The sequence below is a fragment of the Chiloscyllium punctatum genome, chromosome 1 (assembly GCF_047496795.1).
Source record: "Chiloscyllium punctatum isolate Juve2018m chromosome 1, sChiPun1.3, whole genome shotgun sequence".
Taxonomy (NCBI): Eukaryota; Metazoa; Chordata; class Chondrichthyes; order Orectolobiformes; family Hemiscylliidae; genus Chiloscyllium; species Chiloscyllium punctatum.
In genome coordinates this window covers 78,965,361-78,990,325 of record NC_092739.1, presented here as the reverse complement: position 1 = coordinate 78,990,325, position 24,965 = coordinate 78,965,361, and the positions used below count along the sequence as shown (strand labels likewise).

The following is a 24,965-nucleotide window of genomic DNA, read 5'->3' as shown; positions in this document are numbered from 1 at the left end:
AGGATATGCCAAAGACTACATAGGTTGAAGAATGGAGCTGATTATCGTACTCTCCAAGGGAATCAGAGTTGATTAATAAATCTGGCCAAACCAGCAAGCCTACCTTCCAAAAACAAACAACATGTGAAAACTTCATTAGCATTACCAAAGCCCCCACCACCAACATCCTGGGAAGGCACAATTAATTAGAATCTTAACTGGACCAGCCATACTATTAGTGTGGTTCCAAAAACAAGGCAGAGGCTGGGAATTCTGCAGTTTGTTGAAAACTCAAAGTCTTCCAATCTAAACTGTTTTGTTATCATGTGGAGGTGCCGGTGTTGGATTGTGGTGGACAAAGTTAAAAATCACACAACACCAGGTTATAGTCCAACGGGTTTATTTGGAAGCACTAGCTTTCGGAGCGCTGTTCCTTTATCAGATGGATTTGGAAGAGGATCATAAGACACAGAATTTATAGCGAAAGATTACAGTGTCATGCAACTGAAATGATATATTGAGCAAACTTAAATTGCTGTTAAGCCTTTCATCGTTTAGAATGGGTTGCTGGTTTCAGTTCATTAATATGTAAATCCTAGACTTCTTTTAAGTCACAATCTTGAGATAATTTGAGGTTTTATAAAAGAAAGTGACATCTCAGCTCAGACAAAGCATTAAAGGTTGAGGTTAGAGTCTGTCTTTATCTTACTCTTGAGTCAGACTGGTTCTATGTCCAAAGTAGGAATTAATAAAATTATTACATGGATCGACTGCCTGCAGATTATGCACTTTGAGTAAATTAGAATGTATCTGCAAATATAATTCTGAAAATGCAAATTCGCCCCATAGACTTATATCTGTGCGTGTCTATGAGAGTGTTCACATACGTGCATGTGATGCACACACTCTACACTCTCTCTCATGGACGCACACACCTATGAGGGAGTCTCCACTTCCTCCCTAGCACTCTGCTCTTAAGATAAAAGCACACTGCCATTCCTTTGGCCTCTACCCCAGTATAAGCTGATTGTGTTAACTTAGTCAATTCCGGATCTGCTTTTTATGTTGTAGTTAGGGACGTCATACCAAACACTCCACCAGGCATACTTTTCACCATTCAGGAAAGTTTCAGCTATTTTTTCACTTGGCATGGTTTTACATCAACCCTTATTGATGGGTTTTGTTTAACCATTTGCTCTAGTTATCACATATGAAGGCAAGACACCAGTGAACTGTCCCTGCAATTTCTGTTTCTTGTACTTTCTTCGGGCATTGATGAAGATGCTACCTGTAGCCCTGCCATATCAGTACCAAGAAGTAAATCTACTCCCTCAACAGGTAATGTTTTTCCTAATCCAACAACTCCCTCTCCTTATAAAGGAAAATCACATTCCAGTTGTACTTCATATAATGGAACTGGAGCTCCCATCGAACTCTCTGGAGGGAAAATTAATTCTTTTTCCAGTAAAAGTGACATGTTACTCCTGTGTCTCTTAGTATGGTTAAGTGTTTAGTTACCTCACCTGAAGAAAAAGGAATCATCCTCCCTTTTGGCAAAAATTCTGCATGCCTCTCATCTATGTGACAATTTCCTTACTAGGAACCGAATTCAGCTCCAGCCTTTTTGTTATAGTTAGCGCTACAACCTAGTCCACGGTAGTAACTTTTTATGATTTTTCTCCAACCCATTTTTTTTACTAATGCTTACAACCCCATGGGTCTACCTTGCAACTTTGATCATTCCAAATGCACATGGCCTGACATTTAACCTCCACTCTCAGTGATTTTATTCTTAATCCAAGGAGTAGTTCGTGGTGTGTTCCCCAGTGTCCATTCCCTACCCTGGTTTCCTACCTCTCTTTCACTCTCCCACATTTTTATTTTGCTCAAATCCCTGGGAGTGAAAGAAAAAAGGTTTATGCATCAATTCATAATCATGAGCCATTACAGCTACTGTACTATTATTTCGTGAGTTCTGATTATAGAAGGTAAGGAAGTTTTAAATTCTTCTAAAGAATAATTTATCTGAGGGCATTATAAATATGATCAGTCTTTGATGTTCTTATCCACCTATAAAATTATTCTATTTAACGCTTTTAAACTCAGAATAAGTTGTCCATCTGTTTCTATAAGCTTTCAGGACCATCTCAAATGCATTTAGAATATCACTTCTCACCTCATCATAATCCCTAGATCATTTTTTTGTGCTTTACCAGTTAAATTACTTTGCATGGGCACATCCCACCTGCTTTTGGCCACCTCATTTGTGTTGCTATCTTCTCAAGTGATGGGAAAAAAGCTTCCACATCCTTGTCTTCAAACTTTGGCAAAACTTGCTCAATCTTAAACATCTCCTGACTGAATAATGGCTTGTAATTAGAAACGTCCTCTTCTCTGTTTTTCCAAACCTTTTGGTTAGATTGAAGATGCATCATATTTAACTTAAATTCTTGTTCTCTCACTCTCTCTCTCTCCTCCCTTTCTTTCTCTTTTCTTTCTCTCTCTTTCTCTCTCTTTGAAATTCCAGTTCCAATTATCTCATTTCCATCAGCCTGAACTGCAACTCAAGTTTCACTGATGCATCTGATATACTATCTGCCCCACAACCCAACTATTTCACTTAAGTCTAAAGTCCCTGCCTTCTTAGCTTGCTCTGAGAAGCTCCTTGGATGCTGCCTGAACTGCTGTGCTCTTCCAGCACCACTAATCCAGAATCTGGTTTCCAGCATCTGCAGTCATTGTTTTTACCTAACTTTATATCCAGTCTGCTGACTAACTCTGCTAGTTTAGCGTTAGTTGTACCCTGCAACCAGACCAGGGAAACTTCTGACACATTCAGAACTATTTCCAGTGCCAGTTGAAAAGCAATCACCCACTTTAAGTACAAAAATGCAAAATTCCAGACCAACATCTCAAAATCCAGGAATCCAGCCCCCAGTCATGTTACAACACGGAGACAGTCTGTTGAACTAGGTCAGCATTTCTGTATTTGCAACATAGTAAAATTAAATGACTGACTCCCAAATAGTCATCCCAATGGTTCCTAACCAAACTTTTAAATGATACTTTGTGAATAATTAATTTTCACACACCAACTTTCTATATTAAATAAACAATTTACCTATTTTAAGATCTACAATAATTTTAGCAAACTGATTAATATCTGTGCTTTAAACCTAAAACATGTTTTCAGCTCTCCATTCACACAAGAGACAGATAATAAATAAAAGAAAATAACACAAATGGCCAGATTACTTAAGTGGCGTAGCTGATGCATTGTTTCACAGGTGTAAATGTGTGGACTTTTCGGAAACATTGATCAGGATCACCTTCTCAGTTCACCCAGGCAAAGGAGCAATATTTCTAACTCTGTTTTCTACTGTGTGGACTTTTGGAAGTTGATGTATCAGATTAGGCAGGGAGCTTTCAAGGTTTGATAGTCTTAGCAGCAGGCCAGAATCATTTCTCAGAAAACATAGTTCCACCCTGATACACTCATCAACTCTTCCTGAGGCCTCAATTACCATATGCTTGAACACAGGGTCTCTTCCAGATTTGCTGGAAGCTCACATACTGATCTCATTAATAGCCAACTTCTGCTATCTGTTTAAACACAATGCTCTTCCCAGCTTTGCTGTGATGGTTGAAAGCCTTTAAGAAAGGATCAGCCTACAATTAACTCTTAAGCTTAACTCACAAACATCAAAGCTTACTTGGTCTGTTCCTGTCCTTTTACCTCAAGCTGTCATAAAACTCACCAATCTTTTTCAGTTTGCAAATTAAAAACTGATTATAGAATAAAATGAAAAATAATGAAAAATCAACAAGGGTTCTAACATGGTGTGCTCTGACTTTATCAACTCCTCATTTTCCTGTTAGTCTTTTGACCAATCATAATGTAGTAAAACGGTAAATGTTTTTAATCTATATTAATATTGCTATTGCCAATTAAACTTACACCCCTTAGTTCACCATTTTTGCTTTTGCAACTGCACTGATGACTTACTCCTGATTATTCCCAATTTAATTCTGGAATTCCTTCATGGCTTAATGGTATTATCACTAGATTATTAATTATGGCTTAATGGTATTATCACTAGGTTATTAATTATGGTTTAATGGTATTATCGCTAGATTATTCATCCAGAAACTCAGCTAATGTTCTGGAGTCTCGGGTTGAAATCCGGCCATGACAGATGGTGGAATTTGAACTCAATAAAAAAAAACTGGAATTGATTGATGACCACGAAATTATTGTTGATTATCAGAAGAAACGATCTGGTTCACTAATGGCCTTCAAAGAAGGAAATGTGCCAGCTCACATTGCACCCACAGCAATATGATTGACTCTCAATTGCCCTCTGAAATGGCCTAGTAAGCCATTCAGTTGTATCAATCGCTATGAAGTCCCAAAGAAATGAAACCGGATGGATTACCTGTCATCAACCCAGGCCCTGGAAAATACAACAGCAGCAGCAGCCTTATCGATCTTGCAAAGTCCTTCTCACTAACATATGGGGGTTAATGCCAAAATTGGGAGAGCTGACTCACAGACAAGTCAAGCAACAGCCTGACATAGTCATACTTACAGAATCATACCTTACAGACATTGTTCCAAATACAACCACTACCATCCCTGGATATGTCTTGTCCCACCAGCAGAACAGATCTGGCAGAGGTGGCGGCAAAGTGGTGCACTGTTGGAAGCAAATTGCCCTGGAAGTCTTCAACATTGACTCCGGACCCCATGAGGTCTCCTGGCTTCAGGTTAAACATGGGCAAGAAAACCTCCTGTTGATTACCATGTACTGTCCTCCCTCTGCTGATAAATCAGTCTTCGTCCATGTTGAAGAACAATTGGAGGAAGCACCGAAAACGGCAAGGGCACAAAATATATACTATGTGGGGGATTTCAATGTCTATGGCTTGGCAGCAGCACTACTGATCAAGCTGGTCAATTCCTAAAGAACATTGCTGCTAGACTGGGTCTTGCAGCAGGTGGTAAGGGAATCAACAAGAGGAAAAACATATTTGACGTCACCCTTACCCATCTATCAGCTGCAGATGAATCTGTCAATGACAGTATCGGTAAAAGCGACCACCTCACGATTCTTGTGGAGATGAGGTCCGCCTTCACAATGAGAAGAACCTCCATCGTGTAATGTAGTACTATCAGCACGCTAAATGGGACAGACTTTGAACAGATCTAGCAACTCAAAACTGGGCATCCAAGACTGAGGTGCTGTGGGCCATCAGCAGCAGGGGAATTGTATTCCAGCACAATCTGCAAAGTCTTGGCTCAGTATATACCCCACCTAACCATTACCATTAAGCGAGAGGATCAACTCTGGTTCAATGGAGAGTGCATGAGGGCATGCTAGGAGCAGCACCAAGCATACCTGAAGATGAGGCGTCAACCTAGTAAAGCCACGAAACAGGACTATTTACATGCCAAGCAACATAAGCAGCAAGTGATAGACAAAATTAAGCGATCCCACAACTAACAGATCAGGTCAAAGCTCTGCAGTCCTGCCACATCCAGTCGGGACTGGTGGTGGACGATTAATTAACATACTGAAGGAGGATGTTCCACAAATATTCCCATCCACAATGATGGAAGAGCCCAGCCCATCAGTGCAAAAGATAAGGCTGAAGCTTTCTCAGCAATTTTCAATCGGAAGTGTCGAGTGGATGATCCAATTCGGCCTCCTTCAATGATCCCAGCATTCCAGCTGATTCAATTCACTCCATGTGATACCAGGAAATGGTGGAGACACTGGATACTGCAAAGACCACAGTCCGGACAACATTCCAGCAATAGTACTGAAGACTTGCCACTCCCCTAGCCAAGCTGATCCAGTACAGTTATAACACTGGTGTCTACCCGACAATGTGGAAAATTGCCCAGGTATGGGTCTTGTGCATTAAAAGCGAGACAAATTCAACCTGGCCAATTACCACTCCATCAGTCTACTCTCGCTTATCAGTAAAGTGATGGAAGGTATCATCAACAGAGCTGTGAGTGATGTCCGGTTTGGGTTCCGTCAGGGTCACTCAGCTCCTGAGCTCATTACAGCCTTGGTCTAAACATGGACAAAAGAGCTGAATTTCAGAGGTGAGGTGAGAGTGACAGCCTTGACATCAAGGCTGCATTTGACTAAGTGTCGCTTCAAGGAGCCCTAGCAAAACTGCAATCAATGGGTATCGGGGGCAAACTCTCCAGCAGTTGGAGTCATACCTGACATATAGGAAGTTAGTATTGTTTGTTGGAGTCATCTCAGCTCCAGGACACCTCTGCAGGAGTTCCTCAGGGTAGTGTCCTCGGCCCAACCACCTTCAGCTGCTTCATCAACAACCTTCCCTCTATCATAAGTGGGAATGTTTGCCAATGACTGCACAACATTCAATACAATTTACGACTCCTCAGATACTGAAGCAGTTGATGTTCGAATGCAACAAGATCTAGACAACATCCAGGCTTGGGCTAACAACTAGCAAGTAACATTCACACCACACAAATGCCAGGCTGTGACCATCATCGCGGGCCCATTGACATTCAGTAGGGTTGTCATCTTGGAATCCCCCAATATCAACATCGTTGAGGTTCTCATTTGACCAGAAACTCAACTGGGCTCACCACATAAACACAATGGCTACAAGAGCAGGTCAGAGGCTCGGCATACTGCAGCGAGTAACTCACCTCCTGACTCCCCAAAGCCTGTCAACCATCTACAAGTCACAAGTTAGAAGTTGTGATAGAATACTCCCATTTACCTGGATGAGTGCAGTTCCAACAATGCTCAGGAAGCTTGACATCATCCAGGAGAAAGCAGCCCGATTGATTGGCACTATGTACACAAGCATCCACTCCGTCCACTTCAGATGCTCGGTAGCAGCATTGTGTACTACCTACAAGATGCACTGCAAAATTCACCAAAGATCCTCGGACAGCACATTCCAAACCCACGACCACTTCCATCTAGAAGCTCAAGGATAGCATATATATGGAAACACCACCACTTTCAGGCTCCCCTCCAAGTCAGTCGCCATTCTCACTTGAAAACATATTGCTTTTCTTTCACTGTCCTTGGGTCAAAATCCTGAATTCTCTCCCTGAGGAATTATGGGTCAACCCACAGCAGGTGGACTGCAGTGGTTCAAGAAAGCAGCTCACCACCACCTTCTCAAGGGCAAGCACGGATTGGCAATTAGTGCTGGCCAGCCAGGGACACCCACATCCCACAAATGAGTAAAGAATAATTTCAGCAAAGCTACAATTTATGCATCCCATGTACTTACAGAATTTTGACATTAACCCCTATAGTATCAGAGGAAAGTTCCACATTTAAGCGACTCTAAGGATTTGGTATCCCATTAGTGGCAGGGAAGGTATGGACAAAACACCTGGATGCCAACTTCCACACACTGACATTTCCAGCGCTACCCTCTACATATCTTGCAGGTTACTCATTCTTCTCTCTGCAGGGATCACCTCACATTATCATTTGAACATAGACTCACCCTCATCTTTTTGACATCTTGCACCCAACGTTTGCAGTCACCCTCCTGAAATTTTCTCAGTTTATCCTCTTCACACATTCTACTTCTCACACTTGTGGCTCTGGTTTCTCCCCTTGTAGGGGAAAAGAGTGCCAAATTCTGGGGAGCAGCAGAGAATCGATGATGGATTGCAGTCATATTAAAAATTGACTAGTATGGACGAATAGGCACCACACATTAAGCAGGGTTGATCAGGTCACAGTCATTGGAGATGGAGAGAGGACGGTCTCCCATATACCTGATGACAGCATTAGGTATCACACTGCCACTTGGCACATAACAATTATTCAGGTTGAACTGATGTCACAACTAATTGAGATGACATGATGTACACAATGAAAAGTTTGAGTCCTTTCCCTATATCAATAATAATTCAGGTCTTTTATCTCCTGTAAGATGAAAGAGGAACTGGGATGGAAGGAGATTCAGAATTCAAAGAAGGAAAGCAGTCTGCAGATGTATTGTCATATGAATCTTTTGCACCCACCACGAGCAGAGATGCTCATCTCAATGGATACTTCTACAGAAATAGCTGGATTGTCACATGCTGAAACATACAAATAAGCAGGATCACAGCTGAAGACAGAATTCTCAGAGGATGCAGGTGACACCAAGCAATGGTCAGTTAGACCTTTACATCCAGACAAACAAGAACATTTGATCCACAGGAACACCACCACTTATAATTTGCCCTGCAAATCACACACCAAGGCACTTGAAACTATGTCACTGTTTCTTCAGCATCGCTGGGGTACCCTGGAATCCCTTCTTAACAGTATTGTGGGTACACACAGGCCACATGGACTTCAACAGTGGCTTACCATCAATTTCTCAAGGACAATTAGGGATGGGTAACAAAGATTGATTTTTCCCATGCCCAGATCCCAGATGAATGTATTTAAAAAAAGACACTAAGCTTTGAGAGTCATCCATAAAAGGGAAACTTGTACGTCCTGCAGTAGTGCCAAGACTTCTGCCTCAGTTCACCTCCATGTGAAGAGACGCCACCTGCATGTGGTATCAATAGTGGCAGGCAGTATACCCAGATCAATGGCCTACTTCGTCCATGTCCTCCAGGCTAGCAGAGAAGTACAGGTGGGCAAAGACAAGAAAGATGGAGGAGGTGCATACCTCTGCATTTTCCTCTTCTCATCTCTTGTTTACCCACACAAAACATAATTGTCCATGCCATTCATCGCAGACAAAGCCCCAGGTGCTGCTTTCTGCCTAATGACTGAGTCTGCATGAAGGTAGGTGTGGCAGAATTTGATGGAGCCCCCATACGTTCCAGAATTTAGATGGCAGTTGCTAGAGGTATGTCATCTGTCAGAGTAAGTAAACAAGCAACCTGTAACTAATACAGCTGAAGCTGTGGGGTTGCGCCAAACAGGAGTACTACTAATGAATGAGAAAGTTATAACAGTTGTGTGTGGAAATCCACTTGGACAGGGAGCTGGGTGCAACAATGCTCATATTTATGCTTCTTTATTTGATTATAGGTTTTTCTTAATTTGAACTGCTCATTCTCTTGCCTCTTACTATGTTCCATATATATCAAAATTCCACTTGGACAGTCACCTTCAGGTGATGGCAAGATCAGATTGGACGACAAGAGTATTGGATTTTTGACTTGGAAATGATAGGGAACCATTCCAAATAAGCTCAAGTATTCAGGATAGCTGGACTATGCACTTATGACGTTGTTCCAACCATCAGATTACTGATGAAGGGCTTATGTCCGAAACATCAATTCTCCTGCTCGGATGCTGGTTTATCTGCAGTGCTTTTCCAGCAATACACTCTTTACTCTGATCTCCAGCATCTGCAGTCCTCACTTTCTCCTGATCATCTCTGGTAGTCAGGTAAGTGGCTTGCAGGCTTGTAGCCTGCTTGGCTACATCAGGGTCTTCTTGCTCTTGTTGACGATAACAACTGGCCTCCACCATCCTCTTTCTGCAGCAGACCAAAACCATCTGGAGATCTTTGTTGGGAATACTAAATGTACCCTAGATTTGTCCAGGCATATGAGTTACATTATTAGCAATCTGAAGCTTTGCTCAATTATTGGTCATGTGACTCATTTTAGACCTCTTTTCTTCATCAGCAGATTCCTTACAGGAATCATCAGCCACGTCAGCAGATGAACGTCTGTCACTCTCATCTCCCCTCTGAAATTCAGCTCATTTTTGAGCCAAGGCTTTAATGAGGTCAGAAGCCCTGTAGAACCCAAACTGGACATCAGTGAGCAGGTTATTGCTGAGCAAGTGCTGCTTGATAGGAGTATTGACCTTTCACCACTTCATTTTAGATAAAGTGGTCAGGCACGTGGTTGAAGTATCAGTGGAGATTCATTTTGCAGACAGTGATTGTAACTCCATTAGATTCAAGATTGTTATGGGAAGGACAAGGATGGGCCTGAAATCAAAGGTCTAAACTCGGGATTTTAATAAGATGAGATATGATTTGGCTAGAGTATGCTGGGAACATATACTTTTAGGTAAATCAGTGTCAGAGTACTGGGACACAATCAAGAAGGAAATAGGGAGAGTACAGAGCCAACATGTTCCAATGAAGATAAAGGATGGGATCAACAAATACAGTGAACCTTGCATATTGCATATAGGATTGGAAAAAGAGGAAAAGGAAGGCCTGTAACTGATACAGCAGGCTCAAAACAGAAGCCCTAGAGGAGTTTGGAATGTGCAAGGAGGAATTTAAAACTAAATTTGGAGAGGGAAAAGGGGGCACTAAATGATAATGGCAGGTAAAATAAAGGAAAATGGTAAATTATTTTACTTGTACATTAAAAGATAAAACAAAAACTCAGGAAAGAGTAGAGCTCATTCAGGGCCACAGCAGTAATTTGTGTGTGGAGTCAGAGGATGTAGATAGGATTCTAAATAAATACTTTGTTTTGGCGAGAGAGACAATGTATAGGTAAAGAGATCAGGCAAAAGGGCTGTGATATAATTTTTAAAATGAGCATAGGCAGAAAATAGATTCTGAGTGTTTGCAGGCTTAAAAGTAGATAAATCTCCTGGGCTGAATGAAATGTATTTCAGGAATTTGAGTGAAGCAAGGTAGGAAATAGCAGGGTGGCAATTATTTTCAATTCTTCACTGGCTACAGGAAGGTACCAGAAGTCTGGATGACAGCCAACATCATACTATTATTCAATAAAGGTGCAAGGAATAAACCAGGAAACTACAGGCCAGTCTTCTAACTTCAGTGACAAGGAAACTATTGGAAGTAATTCTGAATTAATATGCACTTGAAGAGGCAGAGATTAATCAAGAAAAGTCAAAATGATTTTGCAAAGGGGAGGTCATAACTGATGAACTTAACTAGTCTCTTCTTCGGAAAATTCAGTCATGTAGATAAGGGCAAAGCACTTGATATAGTCCTCTTGGACAACAGCAAGGATTTTGATAAGGTCCCATTTGGGACATTGATATTGAAAGTAGAGAGTGAAGGCGTGTTTTAGTGACTGGAAGGCTGTGACCAGTGGGATCCCACAGGGAGCCCCAGCTATTTGTGGTATAAGTTAACCATTTAGACTGAACGTGGGGGGGGCGGGTGTTGATCAGTAAGTTTGCACATGATACAAAAGGCGGTGGGTTGTTTTCCTTGGAGCAGAAAACACGGAGGAGGTGGAGGGTGGGGAACGTGATTGAGGGGTAAAACTGAGGGGTACCGGTAGGGTAGATGGGAAGAGACATTTCCCCTTGTGAAGGAATTAATGATCAGCGAGTGTAGATTTAAGGTCAGGGCCAGGAGATATAAAGGGCAAGTGAGGAAAACATTTTTCACCCAGCAGGTCATCGGAATCTGGAACTCACTGCCTGAAAGGGTGGTAAAGGCAGAAGCCTTTATTTAAGAAGTAATTAGATGCTACGGCTGTGTACAAGGCTGTGGGCCAAGGGCTGGAAAATGAGATCGGGGTAGTTAGAAGCTTATTTTTGACAGGTGCAGACTCAATGGGCCAAAGGGCTCTTTTCTGTGCTGTAGATCTCTAAGATTCTAACCATTAGTAATCGGTTATTTGCTGAACAGTATAAATTAACTACTATGTTGTTCTACATGACATTAAGTAAGTAATCCTTTGACTATAAAACATTTTGTGTTATCTTGAATCATGGACACCATCATATGAACGCAAGTTTTTTTCCTTATTTGACAATAAGTTCCATCTACATTATTTCGATGTGTAAAAAAAATCTCTAACACTTTGTTGAAAAGTGAATCAGCTGGTGATTATGGTTCACGTTTCAGATTTCCAGCATCTGTAGCATTTTGCTCTTATAATTAAACATCATGCGCAACGCAGTCACTTTTTTTTCTAATAAAACATTTTTACATTTATTTGAGTGATTTACAAGTATTTAAATAAATACTACCCAATTTCAAAAGTACTGATCACAATATATGACCACTACAGAATTCCATTTTCGAACCATGTTCATAAACAAAATCAAATCCCTCCATAATAAAAACAATTAAAAACCAGATAATCATCTATTCGATTATTCAAAATGTTTTTGTGACATATTCGAAAACCCCATACATTTAAATCCAAATAATAAATATTTCAAAATTTCTTGGAGAAATTGCTTGCTGCCAGATCTTGGCTTGCCTTCTTTACTAACTAGTTGGCTGTGTTTCTGAACTCAATTATGATTTCTTTATTATTACCAACAATCCTAATGCTTAGCCTGACCTGCTCCAGCACTGCCTGGTCTGTGCTGGTAGCCATCCAGTGCCATAGACTCTTTTGAAGGGATAAGAATGCACTTTGAAACTGCCAAACCTGGATGGTTGGTAAAGGATACTCTCTGATTGGTGGTAAAAGGTTTCTCCTCAAGTGAGGTCCACCAATGTTAGAGCAGTTTTTTTTCCTATTTTCAGACTGGGGGGAGGTTAAAAAAACATGTATCTAATGTGCTCAGTCTGTACAAGCAACATTATGGTTGGGCTTTGATTGCTGAAAAATGGGGCTTGAGTGATGGCTCTAGAATGTGGAATACTTCGGCCACTTCTGGTAGAGAGGATAATTTAACATATTTTGCCTTTTGACTTAGCTTCATGCTATGAGGACACTTCATATAGAATACAATAAACACATAAAATATCTGAAGACTGAGACTTGAGAAGGATGACTTTGCAAATAATCAGTTTGACTGAAAATAATCTAGATGCATACATGTGATTTTGAAAATGTTCCCATTAGCTTTAAATTTAAAAAAATGAAAAGTTTGTTTCCAGATATAACCATCTCACCTGCCTCTGGAATTTTCTCATCCCACGATCTGATTTTTCCAGTTCACACTTCAGCTCATCAACTGTAGCTTGTAGATCCAGTATTCTGGAAGAATGATCACAAAAAGTCATAAATAAAGTTACAATAAAAAATCCCAATCTCTCAGATGGACACGAATATAGAGTAGGAAGAATAAATTCATTTTTAAAAAATCAGCAATGCAAACAGGGCTTCTAGAACAAGGGAACATAATCTTACAATCAATTGCTGGTGAAACTTAGCACGTCTGGTAGCAATTGTGGGAAGAAAATAGAGTTAACGTTTCAAGTCTAGTGAATCTTCATCAAAATGGTTAGCAGCTAGGAAACTGGTATTTATGCTGAAGACGAAGTGGGGGGGGGGGGGGGAGGGTTTGGAGAGCTCAGCGGGTAGGTGCAGATGGAGAGAAGAGAGAGAGAGAGAGAGAGAGAGAGAGATATGAATTCTTGGTGAACAAGGAGATTATGGATAGCAGGACAGCACAGGACAGAAGAACAGCTGAATAGCTGATAGTTAGAGCTAAGAATAGGAGAGATTGGGTGAATGTGCTAAAAGCAACCCATGTCATAACTGGACCAGGTGTGGATAGATTAAAAAAAGGATGGTATCAGACCCTAAGTTATTGATTTGCTATTGAATCCGACAGGCTGCAGGGTCCCCAAGTGGGAAATGATATGGCTGGAATACTGTAGCAGACCTGCCTTTGAAATGTTGGTGTGGGCACACAGTGGTGTGTTGGTGTGGCAATTGAAAACTGGTGCACCTCTCCATTCCCAATACCTCTTCACATCCCCATGGCATTTTCCCATGCAATCGCATAAGATGTAACACCTGCCCATTTACCTCCTCCCTCCTCACTGTCCAAAACCACAGACACACCTTCCAGGTGAAGCAGTGATTTACCCATACTTGTTTCAATTTGGTATACTGTATTCACTATTCACATTGTGGTCTCCTCGACACTGGGACGATAAAACGCAGACTGGGTGATTTGCTTTGCACACCTTCATTCAGTCTGCAAAAATGACCCTAATCTTCCTGTTGCCTGCCACTTCAACACACTACCATGTTCCCACACCAACATCTCTATGGCAGGGCTGCTGCAATGTTCCAGCAAGCCTCAGTGAAAGTTCAAAGAACAATGTCTGATTTTCTGATTGGGAACCCACAGCCTCTAGGACTCAACATCAACTCTGCTTTCTTCTCACAGACCCTGGCAGGCCTGCTAAGATTCACCAACAATTTCTATTTTTGTTATAGATCTCCAGCATCTGCAGTTCTTTACTTCATCTTACAATTAATGCTGGGTCAGTTAGTAAAGTTTCCATTGAAAAGGTAGCTGAAATGAGAAATTCTCCTTCAGTATTGAAATTGTTATTGAAACACCCTTTGTCAACAACATGAAAATAATAATTTTTCAGCCCTCCTCCATTCCGAAGAAAAGGCTGTGGACTTGGAAAAATTGACTGTTTATCTCTCTCCATAAACGTTAGCATGCCAGCTATATTTCCCGAGCATTTTCCGTTTTCACAGATGAAAATGGTATCAGGCAAGGGTACAGACATAATGAATTAAAGGCATGCAGATTGATGTGAGGTATTGATCTAATTTGATCTCTTGAATGGAATAGCATGTGGGGTTGAATTGTCTAACTCCAATGTTAGAATTATTCTGAGGCCAATGTCTGAAACAATGAATTAGGGTAACTGTACGATCATACCACAAATATTTGAAATCAAATCAAACTAAACCATTGAAACGTGAGCAAATGGGTATCTTGGCAGTTTTTAAAATTAACTTTAAAATATATATTTGCATATTTATACATTGAGATTTTAATGTCAAAAAAATAGAAAAAGCATTATACATAACATTAAAAAAAAATTAACTTATAGAGTCAGAGCACAAAAACAGACCCTTTAGGCCAACTCATCCATGCCAACCAGTTTCCTCAAACGAAACTGGTCCCAGTTGCCTTCTTTTGGCCCATATCCCTCTAAACATTTCCTATTCATGTACACATCCAAGTGTCTTTTAAATGTTGAAACTGTACCTGCATCTACTCCTTGATGCCAAATTTGGTAAGATATTACAGGTTGTCACTTTCACCTCATCTCTGGACTTCAGTTGTGTCTAAATTTGGAACAAGGTTACTATGTAGTCTGGAGCCATGCGTGGGTTACTGGGGAGCATCTGATGCTTAATCGTACTGCTGATTGGTAATATTGCAAATACTGTGTATATGAGTGTGTATATATATGCATGCTCTAATGGGCAATATTAATTGGGATATGAGGATCTTATGATGTAATGGTAGTGTTCCTGCCACTGGATCAGAAGGCCTGTTTTATGACACATCTCACTTAAGATGTGCCAGAACATGTCCAAATAATGGATTTTAAATAATTATAAGAACCAGTTTCCAAGGGCAGGAGGCCCATCTTTAGAAAGAAATGGTAGAAACAGAGGGTGATAGTTGAGGGGTGTTCTTGTGACTGGAAGTCTGTGTCCAGTGGGATCCTACAGGGATCAGTTTTGGGGCCTTTGTTGCTTGTGGTGTATATAGATGATTTAGACTTGAATGTAGGAGGACTGATGTTAGATGATACAAAAATTGGTGGGGTAGTAATTTGTGAGGAGGATAGCCTTGTTTACAGAAGGATAGATTGCCTGATGATTGGCAAATGGAATTCAATATGGATAAGTACAAACTGATGCATTTGGGCAAGAATAAACAAGACAAGGGAATACATGATCAACTCCCCCACCCCACGGAAAAAACTTTGTCTATTTATCCTATCCATGCCCTCATAATTTTGTAAACCTCTATAAAGTCACCCCATAGCCTCCGACGCCCCAGGGAAAACAGCCCAGCCTGTTCAGACTCTCCCTATAGCTCAAATCCTCCAACCCTGGCAACATTCTTGCAAATCTTTTCTGTACCCTTTCAAGTTTCATAACATCTTTCCGACAGGAAGGAGACCAGAATTGCATGCAATATTCCAACAGTGGCCTAATCAATGTCCTGTACAGCCGCAACATGACCTCCCAACTCCTGTACTCAATACTCTGACCCATAAAAGAAAACATACCAAACGTCTTCTTCACTATCCTATCTACTCCACTTTCAAGGAGCTATGAATCCGCACTCCAAGGACTCTGTTCAGCAACACTCTCTAGGAGCTTACCATTAAGTGTATAAGTCCTGCTAAGATTTGCTTTCCCAAAATACAGCACCTCACATTTATCTGAATTAAACTCCATTTGCCACTTCTCAGCCCATTGGCCCATCTGATCAAGATCCGGTTGTAATCTCAGGTAACCTTCTTTGCTGTCCACTGCACACCGATCCTTGTGGCACTCCACTGGTCATAGGCCTCCAGTCTGAAAACCAACCCTCCACCACCACCCCCTGTCTTCTACCTTTGAGCCAGTTCTGTATCCAAATGGCTAGTTCTCCCTGTATTCCGTGAGACCTAACCTTGCTAACCAGTCTCCCATGGGGAACCTTGTCAAACGCCTTACTGAAGTCCACGTAGATCATATCTGCCGCTCTGCCCTCATCAATCCTCTTTGTCCAGAACTAGAGGGCATAAGTTTAGGGTGAGAGGGGAAAAATATAGAAGAGACTTAAGGAGCAACCTTTTCAAGCAGAGGGTGGAACGTGTATGGAATGAGCTGCCAGAGGATGTGGTGGAGGCTGATCCAAATGCTTCTTACATGTTGCAATTGTATGGGCATATGAATAGGAAGGGTTTGGAGGGATATGGGCCGGGTGCTGGCAGGCGGGACTATATTGGGTTGGGACATCTGGTCGGCATGAACGTGTTGGACCAAAGGGTCTGTTTTCATGCTGTACATCTCTATGACTCTATCAGTTGCTACCTGAAGAAGCACAGAAGATCAGAGGGACCTTTGTATGCATGTTCACTAGCCCTTTAACATAACAGTACAGGTAGATAAAATGGTTTAGAAGCCATATAGGATGTTTTTATTTATTAGCTGAGGTATGAAGCTTAACAGCAAGGAGATTATGCTGAAACTGAACACAACGTCTAGGGTATTGTCTTCGGTTCTACTTTCCACATTAAAGGAGGGATGTGATTGTAATGGAGAGAGCACGGAGAAGATTTACCAGAACATTGCCCAGGCTAAAATGTTTTAATTATGAAGAGAGATTGAACAGATTAGCATTGTTTTCCTTGAAGCAGAGAAGACTGAGAGGTTACATAGTTGAGATATATAAAATTCAGGGGAGGCATAGATGGGGTAGATAGGAATACATATTTCCCCATGGTGGAAGGATCAATAACCAAGGGACGTTCATTTCAGGTAAGGACCAGGAGATTTATAGGGGATATGAGAAAAGATTATTTTTTCACCTAGAAATTGTAGGCATCTGGAACTCACTGCTTGAAAAAGTGGTAGAGGCAGAAACCGTCATAACATTTAAGTATTTCAATGGGAACTGTGATGTTAAGACTTAAAATCAAGTGCTGGAAAATGGGATTGGAATAGGTAGATGCTTGTTTTTGACTGGCACAGACATGACAGCCTGAAGGGCCTTTTTCTATGCTGTAGATCTCTATGAATCTATCATTAATGAGTAGTCTGCGCTTATGCTATACTAAACATGGCGAATAAATCAATGTGGAAGACAGGTTGGGACATCTGGTCGGCATGAATGGGTTGGACCAAAGGGTCTGTTTTCTTCCTTCACCAAACAGCTGAGTACTACACTACTACTAACTGCATCCATTTTATTACTGATAAATTGAAGTTAGTTAGTCAGGCAGTAATTAGTCAGATTCTATCTGCCCACTTTGCAGTTAGTGCTAGCCAATTAGGCAAGTGCTGATAGGTATCTTCAAAACACTTTTTGACACTTGTATGATTCATTCTGGAGCACAGTTACACAAAATAAAAGTATCAAGTCCCTTGTCATTGCTGTATTTGGTGCAAACAGATGCCTACTAATGGGATGTGGGGTGAAATTTAAGGATTAAATTGAAGGGAAGTACAAAAATTCAGAAAATAAATGAGAGAGCAGAGGTTCAGGGTAGTAAAGGGACAAACAATAATCAAAGTGTGACAGACAGAGGTCGGAAATTAGAAACAGAGAAATGAATTATGATTAAAAAGTCAAAGCTTAAGGATCTTTATCTGAATTCATGCAGCATTTGCAACAAGATAGATGGGTTGATGGAACAAGTATAAATAAAATAACATGACTTGATGGCTACTATAGAGATGTGGTTATAGGGTGATCAAGACTGGAAAATCAATATTCAAGGGTATTTGTGTTCCAGAAGTTAGGTAAGAGAGAAAGGAAAGTGGGGTAGCTTTGATCATCAAGAAAGTTATCAGTGTAACAGGTGCAGCAGGTCATGATGTGGACTCAGCTTGTGTAGAAATAAGGAATAGCAAGGGTTGGAAATCACTGGTAGGAATTGTCTATAGGCCCCTGACACATTACTATACTGTAGGACAATATATAAATTGGGAAATAATAGGGCAGTGTAAGAAGGGCTCTACATTTGCCACAGATAATTTTAATCTGAACATTGTCTTGAAAAGTCAGATGGGTAGTGGTGACAGGAAAGACCAATTTCTAGAATGTATTGGGAACTGCTTTTTAGAACAGTATGTAACAGAACTTACTCAGGAACAGGTTATTTTAGATCTAGCAATGTGCAAAGTGCTGGGATTGACAAGAGATCTCGTAATTAGGGATCGACTAGGCAGGTAGCAATCAAAACATAGAAGAGTTTCAATTTTAGTTTGAGGGAGATCAATTCAGGTCTCAATCCAATGTTCTCAACTTCAATAAGGGAAATTACAGAGCCATGAAGGAAGAATTGGGAAAATAGTCAAAGGGGAAAATCATTGGGTGATCAGTGGCAAACTTTTAAACAGATTTCATAATGCTCAGTGAAAAAATTACATTCAAAAAGAAGAACTTGACCTGTAATTAACAGCAATCAGAAACAGTATCCAATCAGAAACTAAACTTACAAAGTGATGAAAACTAGTAAAATTATAAGGTCATGCACTTTGGTAGGAAGAATCAAAGGCAGACTATTTTTTGAATTCACTCATGGGACATAGGCGTCACTGGCTGGACAGCATTTACTGCTCATCCCTAGATGCCCTTGAGAAGTTGTTGAGGTGCTTTCTTGAAACACTGCAGTTCACATGCAGGAGGCTGACCTACAATGCCCTCAGGCATTGTGCTAGGTATGACTCCAACATTGGAGAGTCTTCCCCAACACCAACTGATTCTAGTTTTGCTTGGGCTCCTTGATACTACACTTGGTTGAATGCATCCTTGATGTCAAAAAATATCACTCATCTCAACTCTGGAATTCAGCTTTTATTAATATTTGAACATAGGCTATAATTAGGTCAGTAGCCAAATGGCCCTGGTGGATCCCAAACTGGGCATCACTGAGCAGGAGCATCTTGATAGCACCATTGATGACATTTTCAAACAGTTTACAGATTCTTGAGTGTAGATTGATGGGGTGGTAATTGGCTGGGTTGGATTTGTCCTGCCTTATGTGTACAGGACACACCTGAGCAATTTTTCACATTGTCAAGTAGATGACAGTTTTGTAACTGTACGGAAACTGCTTGGTTAGGGGAATGGCAGGTTCTGACGCACAAGTCTTCAGTACTAATGCCAAGTGTTGCCAGGGCCCATAGCCTTTGCATTACCCAGTGCCTCCACCATTTGTTGACATCACATGAAGTGAATCCAATTCGCTGAAGACTGGTATCTGTGATGCTGGCAACCACTGGATGAGGCTGAGATGGATCATCCACGGCTGAAGATTGCTGCGAATATTTCAGCATTACCTTTTGCACTGATGTATTGGGCTCTTCTGTCAGGGAGGGTGGGGCTACACCAGTGAGTTGTTTAATTGTCCACCATCATATACAATTGGATGCGGCAGGGTTGCAGAGCTTAGATCTGATCTGTTGGTGGTGGAATCACTGTTTATTACTTGCTGTTTGGCACACAATTAGTCCTATTTGGTCACTTCACTAGGTTAACATCTCATTTTTAGATTTCTCTGGTGTTGCTCCTGTCATGCATCTAGCACTTTCCATTGAATCAGGTCAATTCCTGCTTGATGGCACTAGTAAAATGAGGATATGCCTTGCCATGAGGATGCAGATTGTGCGGGAGTAGAATACTGCTGCTACTGATAGCCCACAGTGCCTCACAGATGCCCAATCTTGAGTTGTGAGATCTGATCAAAGTCTGTCCCATTTAGCATGGTGACAGTGCCACATAACAGAATGGAGGTTATTCTCAATGTGAAGGCGGATTTGTCTCCACAAGGGCTATGCGGTGGTCACTCTTACTGATACAATCATAGACAGACACATTTTCAGGCAGCAGATTGGCAAGGAGGGGGTCAAGTATGTTTTTCCCTTTGTTGGTTCCTCACTACCACTGTAGACCCAGCCAAGCCACCAAGATAGTGGACATTGAAATCCTCCATCCAAAATATATTTTGCAGCCTTGCCACCCTTAGTGCATCCTCAAAGTGCTCAACATTGTCATACTTATAGAATTATACCTTGCAGATAATGTCAGGCTGTTGCTTGACTAATCTGTGAGTCAGCTTTACCAATTTTCGCATGAGCCCCCAGATGTTAGTGCAGGGTTGACAGATGTCTTTTCTGGTGCCAAGGTCTGGTTTCGTTTCTTTGTCTTTGCAGTGATTGATACAACTGAATGGCTTGCTAGGTCATTTCAGAGGGTAATTGAGAATCAACTACATTGTTGTGGGTCTAGGAATTATATGTAAGCTAGACCAGGTGAGAATGGCAGATTTCCTTCCCCGAAGGATGTTAGTGAGCCAGATGGTTTTTCTGACAATTGACAACGGTTTCAAGGTCATCAGTAGATTCTTAATTGAATTCAAATTCCATCCACTGCCATGACAGGATTCAAAACCTGGGTCCCAGAAAATTAGATGAGTCTCTGGATTAATAGCCAAGTGATAATACCACTAGGTCATCATCTCCTATTGTTTAAATAGAAAGAGACTTAAAAAAAAGTGCAACACAAAGCAATCTGCGTGTAACTGTACAGGAAACTCAAGGATCTAACATGCAGATATGGAAAGTAAGAAGGTAAATGGAATTTTGGACTTAACTGCTAGGGAGATGGGAGTTTAAAAACAGGAAAGTATAGGGTGTAGGTTTGCTCACTGAGCTGTAGGTTTGATATCCAAACGTTTCATTACCTGGCTAGGTAACATCATCACTGGCGACCTCCAAGTGAAGCGAGCTGTTGTCTCCTGCTTTCTATTTATATGTTTGTCCTGGATGGGGCTCCTGGGGTTTGTGGTGATGTCATTTCCTGTTCATTTTCTGAGGGGATGATAGATGGTATCTAGATCTATGTGTTAGTTTATGGCGTTGTGGTTGGAGTGCCAGGCCTCTAGGAATTCTCTGGCATGTCTTTGCTTAGCCTGTCCCAGGATAGATGAGTTGTCCCAGTCGAAATGGTGTTTTTTTTCCTCCGTGTGTAGGGCTACGAGGGAGAGAGGGTCTTGTATTTTTGTGGCTAGCTGGTGTTCATGTATCCTGGTGGCTAACTTTCTTCCTGTTTGTCCTACGTAGTGTTTGTGGCAGTCCTTGCATGGAATTTAATAGATGACTTTTGTTTTGTCCATAGGTTGTACTGGGTTTTTTAAGTTTGTTAGTTTTTGTTTGACAGTGTTGGTGGGTTTGTGTGCTACTAGGATTCTGAGGGGTCTTAGTAGTCTGGCTGTCATTTCTGAAACTTCTTTGATGTATGGTCAGGTGGTTAGGGCTTCTGGCTGTGTTTGGTCTGCTTGTCGTGATTTGTTCTTGAGGAATCTGCGGACTGTATTTTTTCGAGTATCCGTTCTTCTTGAATACATTGTATAGGTGGTTCTCCTGTTTTCCGCAGTTCGTCTGTGCTACAGTGTGAGGTGGCTTGTTGGAATAGTGTTCTAATAGCTTCGTTTGTGTGTGTTGGGATGGTTGCTGGTGCAGTTAAGCATTTGATCAGTGTTTGGTCAGTACACACGGAGGAAAGAAAAACACCATTTCGACTGGGACAACACATCTATCCCGGGACAGGCTAAGCAAAGACATGCCAGAGAATTCCTAGAGGCCTGGCACTCCAACCACAACGCCATAAACAAACACATAGATCTAGATGCCATCGATCAACCCCTCAGAAAACAAACAGGAAATGACATCACCACAAACCCCATCCAGGACAAACATATAAATGGAAAGCAGGAGACAACAGCTTCACTTCACTTGGAGGTCACCACTGATGATATTACCTAGCCAGGTAATGAAATGTCTGGATATCAAACCTACAGCTCAGCGAGCAAACCTACACCCTTAACCTCAACCTGAGCTACAAACCTTGCACAGGAAAGTATTGTTATATCTGTACAAATGTTGATGAGGCTGCACCTGAACAGTTTTGGTCTTGCATTTAAGAAAGTATTTATTGAAATTGGAGGATGCTCAAAAGAGATTCTCTAAGTTAATTTCTGGGTTGCAAGGAGAGCTTTATCAAGAACAGCTAAACAGGTTAGGCCTTTACTCATTAGAGGTTAGAAGGGGTGATCTTATTGAAACATACAGCATTATAACTGGTTTGACAGGGTAGAAATTGTGAAGATATTTCCACCCAGAAGGTTGTGAATATTTGAAATTTGCTACCCAAAAGAACTATGGAGATTATTTCACTGTAAGTTTTTAAAGAGAGGTAGGCAGATTTTTGAAATATCAGGGAGTCAATACCAGGGCTATGCTCAGCTGGTATAAGACAGGAGTTTAGGCCTAGGGCAAATCTGCCATCTCCTTGTTGAATGATGGGGCAAGATTAATGGGCTGGATGCTGTACTCCTGCTCCTATTGCTTATGTTGCTCTTCTCTATTATTGATCTCAACCATATGAAACAATGATCAATCTTACTCAAATACTACACCACAAACACTTGATTCTCTCGACTTAATCTAACAATACCTTTTTTCTACTGGACTGAGAACATGCACAAACAGTTCAGAAATTCCTCCCGCTTATCAATAAGATGATTTTAATCAACATAGCTAACTTAATTCCCCAATGTCATCATTCTATAGTTCTTGCACATTTCAGTGTTTGTTTTCTGCAGTATTACTGCTCATTATTTGTAGTCCTAAGGACTATGATCAGAGAAAATCTACCAGCATAGAAACACCAAAAACATACCAATGTAATTTAGAAATTACTTACCTTCTTGAAAGCATCTATTAATTAATGTTGCTTTCGACAATTTGTAATTCTTTTTTCTCCATCTTGTAATGATACTGCGGTTTTAATTGTTGTGTTTTGTTCTAGTTTCTTGTAGACAGCGATTGTGGGACAGGTGCAGAGCAATCTGAGGATAAACAACTTGTGAAGCCTTGGATTTTTTTTCTAAAGTCAGAACAATAGAAGCAGCCTGAATGGGTGTGATCAAGCTCTCACTCTCAGAACCAGGATTGTTAGTTTTAACATTCAACAGAATGCGCTGGGGTTATAAATACCTATCACATCTCTCTCTGCTATAGCTGAAAACTGGAGTTCTTTCCCTGGATTGTCTGTTCTTTTCTCACTTTCTTCTTTTAGGGCTATTCTTTCATTTCCTTTTTCTCTTTCAGAGCTAGTCTCTCTTTCTATTCTTCTTCTGCCTTCAATCACAATTGAAACTGTTTCATTTCCTTTTCATGTTCAAGCTGCTTCATTTTCAATTGAATTTTAGCCATTTCTGGCAATTGTAAAAGCTGCACAATTGCCACAACCATTTTCCCTTTTCTCACAGACACAGACAACTCCAACTCCAGCTTGTTGCCAGTTTGGAAAGCTGTGCCTTGCTCACTTTCTCTCAAACTCCTGAAGTGACTTCTTCTAACCCCAGGAAACTCTTAGTGACTAAGAGAGCCATTATTATATAAGGCACACTCTGTTTAAACCAACCAAATTCAACACCCAAAATAAAAGACACTAACACTTGCTGCCTTTGAGTCCAATAATCCGAGACCCAATTTGGAATTAGAGATTCTGATCCCGGCAACCCCAAATTTGTTATGGACCAGACCAGATCCCCTCACAATATATTAAGAAGGAAGCCTAAATTCTAATTTTTTCTTTTTATAAAAGTAAATGTGAGATGCTATGTTCCAGATGCAATTCGAATGGCCAAACTACTCAACGTTAAGCAAATCACAATTTGTTCAAACACTATAGATAAAATAGACCAAAATAAAGAGGAAATTGGAATAACTTAACTCTATTGGAAGATTCAACAGAATTGAAGTGATTGAAACCAGGCCTAGGTAGATCCCATTGAATATGAGATCCTTGATTGGGGCTGTTAACCTGGGCCAACCAGGGAGGCCTGGCTTACAAATGTAAACAGGAGATTAAGAAGGTCTCCTCTGTCTAGGAACTGGCTTTGAGCTGGGTGGTCAGAGCCCATGTATTGTACACATGTAAATAAAGGGTGACTTGATGAAGGGATACTGGCCATTGTGCAATTATTTCAAGAATAACAGATTATTTCACTACTAAACAGTAACTGGTATAATACAGTAATATCCCATAAACACCCCCTTGGCAAAAGGCAAATTCAGAAAACAGAATTGCCTTGCATGCAGTTCTCTGAGTCAGGAGGAAAGAACATCAAAAGACAATTGTGAAAGGCAGAGAGCTCCAGCTTTTAACTGTAGCAGAGAGAGAGAGATGTGGCAGCTTTTCACAATCCCAGCAGCTCCTGCTGAATGCTAAAACTGAAATCCTGATTCGGTGGTGGGAGCTTGAATATACCCATTCAGGCTGCTTCTATTATTCCAACATTTTTTTAAAAATTCAAGATTTCACAGGTTGTTTATCTTCTCATAAACTGCTCAGTACCTGTCCCCCAATCTCTAAAAGAAACCAGGTCAAAATATACCTCAAACCACAGTATCATTAACAATTTATACTCACATTGTTCTACCTGCTCCACTAACGAGTTTTATCTTTTGCCAGAAAGTCATTTCTGAAGAGTCCATGTTGCTGGGCTACTCTTTTTGCACTGAGCCCATGTACGCTTAGAATCCT

General features: G+C 40.9%; 1 protein-coding gene across 6 annotated transcripts in view; it reads right to left on the bottom strand.

Annotated features, from left to right (window-relative positions):
- cep135 (centrosomal protein 135) overlaps nt 1–24,965 on the bottom strand; it is a 135,695-nt gene that overhangs the window by 88,946 nt on the left and 21,784 nt on the right. For all 6 annotated transcript variants that reach the window (XM_072569596.1, XM_072569579.1, XM_072569590.1 and 3 more), the window contains one exon: nt 12,817–12,901. In XM_072569596.1, the coding sequence (XP_072425697.1) occupies nt 12,817–12,901 (85 nt within the window). The remainder of the gene's footprint in view (nt 1–12,816; nt 12,902–24,965) is intronic.